General features: G+C 45.2%; 1 protein-coding gene across 4 annotated transcripts; it reads left to right on the forward strand.

The window, feature by feature from the left end:
- The first annotated feature begins 1,827 nt into the window (after nucleotides 1-1,827).
- On the forward strand, nucleotides 1,828-9,223 carry DNAJC19 (DnaJ heat shock protein family (Hsp40) member C19). Of its 4 annotated transcripts, none has more exons than XM_030575178.1 (6): nucleotides 1,828-1,909; nucleotides 3,322-3,373; nucleotides 3,676-3,749; nucleotides 4,199-4,275; nucleotides 6,611-6,681; nucleotides 8,442-9,223. In XM_030575178.1, the coding sequence occupies exons 1-6, from the start codon at nucleotides 1,907-1,909 to the stop codon at nucleotides 8,510-8,512; spliced, it is 348 nt and encodes a 115-aa protein (XP_030431038.1). In that variant the 5' UTR covers nucleotides 1,828-1,906; the 3' UTR covers nucleotides 8,513-9,223. The 4 variants fall into 4 exon arrangements, with proteins under 4 accessions (XP_030431038.1, XP_030431042.1, XP_030431041.1 ...); XM_030575182.1 differs by having other exon boundaries at nucleotides 1,830-1,899; XM_030575181.1 differs by having other exon boundaries at nucleotides 1,866-1,953.
- Nucleotides 9,224-10,851: the final 1,628 nt, after the last annotated feature.

The following is a 10,851-nucleotide window of genomic DNA, read 5'->3' on the forward strand; positions in this document are numbered from 1 at the left end:
TCCCCCACCAATCTCCAGCCTGGCGCCACCCAGCCTGCGTCCCCTTCCCCCTCTCCATCCCCTTCCCCCCCATCTCCAGCCTGGCGCCCCCTACTCTGCATTGCTTCCCCTCAATCTCCAGCCTGGCACCTTCCCCCCATGCTGCATCCCCTTTCCCCTCATCTCCAGCCTGGCGCCCCCTGTCTGAATCCCCTTTCCCCATATCTCCAGCCTGGCGCCCCCCACTCTGCATTGCTTCCCCCGCATCTCCAGCCTGGCACCTCCCCTCCATGCTGCGTCCCCTTTCCCCTCATCTCCAGCCTGGCGCCCCCCCACTCTGCATTGCTTCCCCCCCATCTCCAGCCTGGCACCTCCCCTCCATGCTGCATCCCCTTTCCCCTCATCTCCAGCCTGGCGCCCCTCCACTCTGCATTGCTTCCCCCCCATCTCCAGCCTGGCACCTCCCCTCCATGCTGCATCCCCTTTCCCCTCATCTCCAGCCTGGCGCCCCCCCCCCCTCTGCATTGCTTCCCCCCCATCTCCAGCCTGGCACCTCCCCTCCATGCTGCGTCCCCTTTCCCCTCATCTCCAGCCTGGCGCCCCCCCCACTCTGCATTGCTTCCCCCCCCATCTCCAGCCTGGCACCTCCCCTCCATGCTGCATCCCCCCCCTTCAGCCTGGCGCCCCCCCCACTCTGCATTGCTTCCCCCCCATCTCCAGCCTGGCACCTCCCCTCCATGCTGCATCCCCTTTCCCCTCATCTCCAGCCTGGCGCCCCCCACTCTGCATTGCTTCCCCCCCATCTCCAGCCTGGCACCTCCCCTCCATGCTGCGTCCCCTTTCCCCTCATCTCCAGCCTGGCGCCCCCTGTCTGAATCCCCTTTCCCCATATCTCCAGCCTGGTGCCCCCCACTCTGCATTGCTTCCCCCGCATCTCCAGCCTGGCACCTCCCCTCCATGCTGCGTCCTCTTTCCCCTCATCTCCAGCCTGGCGCCCCCCACTCTGCATTGCTTCCCCCCCATCTCCAGCCTGGCACCTCCCCTCCATGCTGCATCCCCTTTCCCCTCATCTCCAGCCTGGCGCCCCTCCACTCTGCATTGCTTCCCCCCCATCTCCAGCCTGGCACCTCCCCTCCATGCTGCATCCCCTTTCCCCTCATCTCCAGCCTGGCGCCCCCCCCCCTCTGCATTGCTTCCCCCCCATCTCCAGCCTGGCACCTCCCCTCCATGCTGCGTCCCCTTTCCCCTCATCTCCAGCCTGGCGCCCCCCCACTCTGCATTGCTTCCCCCCCCATCTCCAGCCTGGCACCTCCCCTCCATGCTGCATCCCCCCCCTTCAGCCTGGCGCCCCCCCCCACTCTGCATTGCTTCCCCCCCATCTCCAGCCTGGCACCTCCCCTCCATGCTGCATCCCCTTTCCCCTCATCTCCAGCCTGGCGCCCCCCCCACTCTGCATTGCTTCCCCCCCATCTCCAGCCTGGCACCTCCCCTCCATGCTGCGTCCCCTTTCCCCTCATCTCCAGCCTGGCGCCCCCTGTCTGAATCCCCTTCCCCATATCTCCAGCCTGGCGCCCCCCCCCCTGCATTGCTTCCCCCCCATCTCCAGCCTGGCACCTCCCCTCCATGCTGCGTCCCCCTTCCCCGCAGTCTCCAGCCTGGCGACCCCCCTTTACATCCACTTTCCCCTCCTCCCCCCACCTTCAGCCTGGCGCTCCCCAGCCTGGCGCCCCCGCCCCTCCGAGATCAGCGCCCAGGAAGCTCCAGGCCCCCGCCCCCGCCCCCGCCCCCGCGCAAGGCCACGCCGCGCCCTCCTTCCCGCCCACTCTCGTGTGCTGCGCTTTACGACAGGCCCCTGGCGGGCTTTACGACAGGGCTGTGGTGCCCCGAGCCCTGTCCGGCCCGGTCACGGGGCTCCGCCGGGTCAGTCATGGTGAGGGCGGCTCCGGATCCCTCCGTCCGTCCAGGCAGGCGGGGGCGAGCAGGTCCCCGAGGGGCCGGTCGCGGGGTGCTCCGGGGGGCGGCCGTTAGTGCCGCTCTGTGGCAGCCTCACCCCCGCAGCGCGTGGGCCGGGCCGGGCCGGGGAGCCCGCCCTGCTGAGCGCGGTGTCCGGCTCGCGCCCGCCGGCCACTCGCTTGGGCCGCAGCTGGGGCGCCCTTGAGGAGCTTGGCTTTGACCTCCGCCCGCACTGCCCGGCACGCAGGCAAATCTGCCGGAGCCCAGCCCCAGCCCCAGCCCCAGCCGGTGTGGCCAGAGCCTTGTCTACACTACAAGGCGCGTTGGCACAGAGCGGCGCCGCCACAGCAGGGCAGTGACACCGCAATTCGCCAGCCGAGCTGGTGCCCGCCCGGGAAGCGGAGTAAACTCTGCAGCCGCAGGGAGGGTTGGAACAGTGTAACTAGTCTGGTGACAAATCCCACCTCCCCCCGCACAGGGACACCAGTGCAAAATCGGCCTGTAGACCAGGCGTACGGATTTGCAGACATTCTTGATCTGCGGTGATCCCATAGCCTTCAGTGGCCTTACTCATCAGTTTAAAATTAAGCAGGGGAGCAAAGCAACCCTATGCTACAAACTTCTTCCAGCGGAGCTGGGTCAGGCAAGGGTGTGATGAAGGCTTGACTTAGGACTGTAGTGTAGATGCAGTTATACCAACAAAACCATGCTTTTGCTGGAGTAAGTTGTTTGGCTCCTGGGTGGGTGTGGAATAAGCTATTCCAGGAAAAGCACAGCTAGGAGCACTTTGCCAGTGTAATATACTGGTACACCTATACCAGTTAAGTGCACCTAGTATAGACATGGCTGTGTAGGTAATACAGTTCGCCAGCTGTTGCACAAATCCAGAATAGGGCCATGTGTCCACATATCTGTTGATTTTCAATAATTGAACAATGTAATTACAATTTTGAGCATTCAGACGTATTGGATGTCCTGAATGATGTTTGGATAATTGAAACAAAAGTGTAATATTTGATATTGCTGAAGCATTTTTTATCTGTGGATCTCAAAGCATTTTATAAATACCAATTAAGCCACAATAATGCATTTGTGATTAGTGGAATATATGTTTCAGTAACTATATCCATATAGGACTACTGAAACTTTTCTGTTCCCAAGGGTAACTACTGACAGTTCCACTTGTAGTTTTGAAATACAGTAAGTAAGGCTTTAAAAGCTGCCAGCCAATGTGCGCAAGTTAACCATCTATTATATTGCAATTTACTGTTTTCTTGTCATATTTGAAGCCATTTTAATTTTAATGTATATACATAATTAACTTGACTAAAGATTATTGTGTTTTCATTTTTGTTAATTAATCAGTTACTCTTTCTTCCCCACACCCAGGCTACTACTGTGATAGCAGTTGGATTGACAATAGCTGCTGCTGGATTTGCAGGTTTGTATCTGGTGTGAGGAATCTAACAGTTGATTGTATTTTTCATTACCTGCTTTAATAATGGTGCAGTGTAAAATATACTATCAGTTCAGCACGACACAGTACATTATCTTTTAAGGGGCACATACAGAGGAGTGGACTTGTTGATCTGATTGCAGCCTAAGAAAATACCGAAATTTTTCTCTAGCAGGTCAAAACCATTTTTTTCATACATACTGATCTGAAAGTAAATTATTGTATTAAATTTCTAAGTTCATGAAATTATGCCTTTAGTTCTGTTAATGTTAGTTATTTTCTTTAAGGTCGTTATGCATTACAAGCTATGAAGCAAATGGAACCACAAGTAAAACAAGCCCTTCAGAGTCTGCCAAAATCAGTAAGTTTTGTTTTACTCATAGTACTTTTTTCTACCTATGTTAAATATAATTTTCTGTAGCTACAAAGCTTCACTCATTCCCAAGTGAGAGGTTCAAGATGCTCTAATATAAATTGAGACAGACCAAACTGTCATCACTTCATTACTGATTGATGATGATAAATTGAGACAGAAGACTCAGATTGAGCATATAAAACACTTTCCCTCATCTCAGCAATTCTGCTGTAGATCAGTTCCAAATTAAACCGCACCAAACAGTTGAGTAAATAATGAAATGCAACTTTGATAGAATTTTATGATAACCATCGATAAGCATCCTTGTACTCTTATAGATAGGAAAGCTCTGCAGCTATTCAAGAAGACATGGTGATCTCTCCTTCACCTCCAGTATTGTTTAATTCACATTATTTTGCCTGTCAGTTTTCTTACTAATGCACCTTCCATTTCAGGCCTTCAGTGGTTATTACAGAGGTGGATTTGATCCCAAAATGACAAAACGAGAAGCAGCTTTAATATTAGGAGTGAGGTAAAAAAATCATTTTAATTAAAAATGTAGGATGCAGGAGAGAGTACAGCACTACTGAGTTGAAGATCTGGGGTCTGATTTTTCAGAGGTACTGAATCCTCAAAGCTCCCATTGACTTCAGCATCTGAAATTCAGTGCCAAGTTAAATTAAAAGGAATTATCATAATGCAGAGACTTCTTTTACTCAGCTCAGTTTGCAAGACTGGCTACCAGGTCTTTCTAAGGTTGCATATATTAGATTCTTTGTACAACATACTGTAATCAACAAACATTACATTTTAAAAGCCATTTCCAGTTGGGGATTCAGTATTCAACCACATTTTTTTTGTATTACATTTTTAACTTGCTTTTAACGCCCAACCTAACTTTTCTGGCACTAAAAGAATGTCACTGTGCCTTTAATCAAAGCATGGACTATGGTCTATTTAGTATTTCAGTACAAAAATAATTTTTGTTTTCAGTCACACATACTAAAAAAGTTAATGACTGGTGGTTGCCTGCACCAAATTTAAGAAGATTGGTTTGGGCTGCAAAAGTTCCAAAAGCTTTCTAAGCTTAGCAACTATGAAGGCACAGGCTTATTCAGAAAATTGTTTCATTTGAAGTCTATCTGGATTTTAGGAACCCCTGCCCAGACTACTGCAAAGACTTACGGTGTAGCTATCCTCATTCCTATATTCGGGAAATGGCTACTGTGACGACTTCAACTGGTGGACTCTCACTGCATTATTAGCTAATGTACTTGGTGGCCCTCTCTGAAGCTGACTGCCATCTATTCTGTAACCGACTGATCATAGAGAGGCTGATAACTGCAGTAATCACATACTTTAAAACAGCAGCCCCCAAATTGTGGGATGTGCCCCCCGAGGGGGTGTTGAGGAACATTTGGGGGGAAGGGAAGGGATGATGGCGCTGGACAATCCCTGCTGGAGGCAAGGAGGGAGACCTACTCAGCCCTGCTCTGCCCCCGGCCCCACGCCTGGCCTCTGTCCCCAGCCTTGGCCCCTGGCTCCTAGCCACGGCCTGGCTCTGGGGAAGAGGGGCGGGGGTGGGCAAATTACTTTGGGGCAGGGGGATGTGTTAAAAAGTTTGGGAGCCATTGCTTTAAGAAGTGCCTCAGTGTGGTGATCAGAACTACTCGTATGAGTTAGAGTTGAGGTAAGATTTTCAAAAGAGCCTATGGGCTTGGCTACACTCGAAACTCCAAAGCGCTGCCACGGGAACGCTCCCATGGCAGCGCTTTGAAGTGCGAGTGTGGTCGCAGCACCAGCGCTGGGAGAGAGCTCTCCCAGCGCTGTAGGCACTCCACCTCCCTGTGGGGATTGGAGCGCTGGGGCACTATTTACACTGGTGCTTTGCAGCGCTGTAACTTGCTGCGCTCAGGGGTGTGTTTTTTCACATCCCTGAGCGAGAAAGTTGCAGCGCTGTAAAGCGCCAGTGTAGCCAAGGCCTAAGTCTCATTTTCAGAAGGAACTTGGGCACATAGAAGCACAAATCCCATTGACTTTGTGGGATATAGGTGCCCAAGTCAATGGGAGTTGGGCTCCTACATACCTTTGAGAATCTGGGCATAAGGTGCTTTTGAAAATTTTGCTCTTGGCCCTTATTCATTCTTTCACTGCTCCAGATTTGCCTCTCATTGATCTTCCCAATAGCATAAGTCTGTGACATTATGCCTGATAAGAATACTTATTATTTGTATTGTGGTAGTACCTAGAGGCCCCATCAGACAGTGGGGCTCCATTTTTCTAGGTACTGTACACACAATGAAAAGACCATCTCTCCCCCAAAGAGCTGAGAAACCTAAGTAAAAATACTAAGAATAAAAGTTTAGTAAAGGAAAATCACACAAGCAGACATTCATAAACAATAATTTAGGGATTCAAATCACTAGTTATGTCTTAGATGGCTTGCTCTCAAGGACTGTACACATACATCCACAAATCTTTACAGGACTTTAATCAGGTACAGTCCTAGGGAGGGTATGTGTTTTCTCTTTCAAATATGACTGAATTTCCAATAAATAAGAGAAAAGTAATGTCAAGCGCCTTTTGACAGTTCTGCAGTAGAAACTGGTCAATATGTCAGTGAAGCTGTAAAATACACACTAAGGTTGGCATGATGGACTGAAGATGTTGAACAAAGTAGCAACAGGAGGATAAACTTTGCAGGAGAAAAAATGCTTTTTCAAATTTCTTAATTTGCTGTGAACAATTGCAGTGAGACAAATTATTCTTAATTGTTATAATTTATTTTTCTAATTTTGCAGGTTTTCAGTTGCGTAATAAAATTCCTTTGTCAGGTTACCTAACTTTCTCTATTCTTTTTAAACTAGTCCTACAGCCAATAAAGGTAAAATTCGGGAAGCTCACAGACGGATCATGCTTTTGAATCATCCAGATAAAGGTACATAAAACCAGTAGGGATAAGTCCCATTTGAAATAAATCAATGATTACTGTCCACCCAGTATATTTTTGGCCCAAATTAATGGAACCAAGATAATGAGATGTATAGGGCATATAGGTAAATCATTCATACGTTAACAAAAAGAAAATAAACAACATGCCTGGGAGGAAATACATCTTAAGATGCTTGAATCCTTGTATATTTAGAAGTCCCCTGGTCAGACATTTGAACACTATTAGACTAATAGATTCAGCAAATTAATTCCTCTCACTACCCGATACCTCATCTCTGCTTTGACTTACCATATAAAGACAAAAAAAGTTCCTTTTCAGTGAAAGCCTACAGTGTGATTGTACAGCTGCTCCAATGCATGGCACTCCTATTTGGTTAGAATTGGGCCATTAAGTCTTCAGAAACAGCAAAAACCTTAATATGTACTGCTGCTGCCTGTGCGACACTAATGTTGACATTCAGTTAAGTACTTAAGCACATGCCTAACTTTAAACATATGAATACTCCCATCTCTATTCATCATATCACTTAAACCCCATTGACTTCAATCAATCTAAATCGTCATAACGGCCATACTGGGTTAGACCAAAGGTCCATCTAGCCAAGGATCCTGTCTTCCGACAGTGGCCAATGCCAGGTGCCCCAGAGGGAATGAATAGAACAGGTAATCACCAAGTGATCCACCCTCTGTTGCTTATTCCCAGCTTCTGGCAAACAGAGGCTAGGGATACCATCCCTGTCTGTCCTGGCTAATAGCCATTGAGGGACCTATCCTCTATGAACTTATCTTCTACTTCTTTGAACCCTGTTTTAGACTTAGCCTTCACAACATCCTCTGGCAAGGAGTTCCACAGGTCGTCTGTGTGTTGTGTGAATAAATACTTTTGTTTGTTTTAAACCTTTGTTCTTTGGTATTTGACAAATTGGGACGTTTAATCTTGATTTAAAAGATAAAATGGCCTCCTTGAAGTGACTGTGAAGCTTCCCATCCTCCTCTTTGCCTCTTTCCTCCTCCTCATGGGAGTCTCATAATATTGCCAGTTTTTAACAGGAACTAAAGCAAAGAATACTGACCTGAGGAAGCACTGCCCTTTGTACTCTAAAAGGGTCTGTGCATCTTTTGGTAGGTGATCAAATCTAATTTTGGAACATGTAATCTACTAATCACCTGTATTTTACATTTCACTATTAAATTATTCCACCTGTACAGAAGCTTGGGTCAGGCCCTGCTGAATTAAATTAATCAATCTGTGGACTCATTAGCTTTATATAAAATATGCAGGGAACATCCAAAATATTTGGAAAATAGTTCTGCCTACCCTTCTAAATCCTGGGTGACCCTATCAATAAATTCACCAAGTGACACAGGACTAGACTAGACATCTAATTTAATTTAGGATTTGTCTACACATGAAATTGTTGCAGAATAGCTATTCTAGAATCACTATGCCTGAATTCTGAGTGGAGACATATTCCAGAATCAATCTTTTTCCTGTCAAACTTAATCCACTTTGTTGGACTAAAAGCTGTTCCTGAACTCCATATTTAGACAAATCCTAAGTATTCTGCAACTAGTGTCAGATGTCATTTGTCTATTAATTTATGAAATAGGGGCAATCATGTATTTCTTTGAACAGATATGCTCACATTTTTCTCCCTATTGGTACCAGTAAGCCAGAATTGGGCAATAATGTAATAAAGTAGAAAAAATTGTCAGTTTTTGTGACAAGACTGTTTTTTCTTCTAGGTGGTTCTCCCTATGTGGCAGCCAAAATCAATGAAGCTAAAGATTTACTGGAAGGCCAAGCTAAGAAGTGAATGTGGATATTTAGGTGTAAATTAATGGTTTAGTTTATGTATATTAATATCAGTTTTGATAACTGACCCCAGGAAAGTTGACACCAATCTTTTTTACTTGATCAATGATTAAACTAATACAGGGAACCCTCCCCCATCCCCCCATCTTGGTTGCATCATATATATCTTGTTTTGGGGAGAGTGACAAATAGTACTTTTTCAAAAGTGATTCTAAGCCACTATCTCTAGTAGTGGTACCATTTACCTCTAATTCAAGAAGTATTTTTCCTAGGATGACATGGGAAATATTGTGATTTGGTCTGGCTGATCTATATTCAGATAAACGGCCTGACAGTCTTGAGCACTCTGAAAATGTTGAATTTCTGTTTAACCAGGTACATCTGTTTGAAATTCATGCTGCTATGGCTTAATATCCCAAAGTTAGCAAGATGATACTAATAAGAGAAAAGGCTGGGTTGAAACTACCTAAGGAAAATCATGGGGATTTATTTGCACAATAGGAATAAAGCATTTAGAAATTTAGTTACATTAATGCGACGTGTAAAATGGAAAAAGTGGAATGTACTGAATTCCCTTGTAAGATAATTTGTATTAACTTTTAAAAACAAGTTGGACATAGTGCTATTAATTTGTCTCAATGTATTTTTTACTTCAACACTGTTTTCATTATTTTTACTGATTCCACCGCATTTAAATAAAATGACAAACTTATATTTGTAGTAATAAGTACTAAAATTTCATAATATACTAAAGCCTTACAGTAGATGATGCTTATCTTAGAATAAGGTATAGTATTCTTAGGATAAGAACACTGAAGGTCGTAGTACAAGATGGAAAGTGAGAATTTTACTTGCATGAGCCTTTAAGATAGAGGCTTAGATTCAATGTTACGAGGACAAATTTATTTATTTTTTAAATGAGAAATTGTAAAGGAGTTCCCTCCAAAAAAACTATCCATTCTCCCTTGGTAGAGAAAACATTGCGTTACAGCACAGAAATTATGTTGTCTATAGATGGATGAGAGTTCAGACAACTTTTAGCTTCTCTCAATCTAATATGCTTGTTTTGTGACCAAATTCAGGTCTTTTCAACCTCTCCCTCCGTCGCTCTGATCCCAATCTGCAAAAATGTATGCCTGTGTTTCTTTGTGTTTGGGAGTATCATCACTGAAATTCTGTGCATTAAGAAATCAAAGATGGAAAACCAGAACTACTGAATTGTTTTTAAGAGTATAACAAAAAAATATAGAAAACAAGCATGAAGATTTATCTATACAGTGCTTCAATCTGTTTGTCCAGGTATTTCCCAGACTAAAACACACAGATCTGCAGGTCTAGCTGTGATATCTCAGGGTATTAAAAAAAATAAAAACTTTGTTAATGGCTTTCAAATCTACCTCTACGCTTAACTCTTCTCCCCTATGTCCAGGATCACATTTTTCTAGATGTCATACTACATTCTTAAACACACATCAGAGGAGCTCATCTTTCTCCCTTCAACAGTGCCATTGTGACCACCACCACCTTCCCAATTAATTCTAAAGTAAACAACTGGAGTATTTTGACTGCATACTTTCCTTCCTAGACAACTATACAGTCACCAAATCCTGGCACTTTTTTCTCTAGAACATACTGAAAACAATCCATCCCTTCAGCTGAAATGCATACCTATATCTTGCTTATCTCTTGCCTTGACTACTGCAGCCTCTCTAGCCTCCTTGTTGCCCATCTCAGCTCCTCTGGCTATATAAAATGTAGCAGTTAAAATAATGTCACTCACTGCTCAGAGCATGTCCTTCCTCAAATCCTTTGACTGGCCTGCATTCATGAAATCAGATTTAAGATTGTCTTCTCTTTTAAGGCTCTACACAACCACACCCACATATGCTATGGTATCTTTGCATCCCTCTGGTCCACATCACAAAATAGTGACTTCATTGTTCTACATTTTCTAGTCCATATTACTACTACTCCCATGCCTGGAATGGCCTACCCTATTCTGTGCCAGGCTTCCATCCTATAAGTCCCTCTTTAAAAGCCTGCAAGCCACTGTCAATATTCCCATCTATATAAAAATAAGTTATCACCTCCTCTAGATCTTCAAGGCCCTTCTAGTCTAGAGGATAAAAAAAGGTATTTTTAAAGCGTTCTAACGTTTTACAAACTCCTGTGTAGAGAGGTCAAGCTCAATGTGTTATCTAGGTCTTCCCTAGGAGAGAACCTAGAGTTCATCTCAACCAATTAATAAGTAAAGCAGTTAGTACTAAATTACAATGTCAATAGTCTGAACTATCTTGAGTTACTTTAACTAAGCCATCTTTCTGATTAAAGGAAACTAAG

This window comes from Gopherus evgoodei, chromosome 9 (assembly GCF_007399415.2).
Source record: "Gopherus evgoodei ecotype Sinaloan lineage chromosome 9, rGopEvg1_v1.p, whole genome shotgun sequence".
NCBI lineage: Eukaryota > Metazoa > Chordata > Testudines > Testudinidae > Gopherus > Gopherus evgoodei.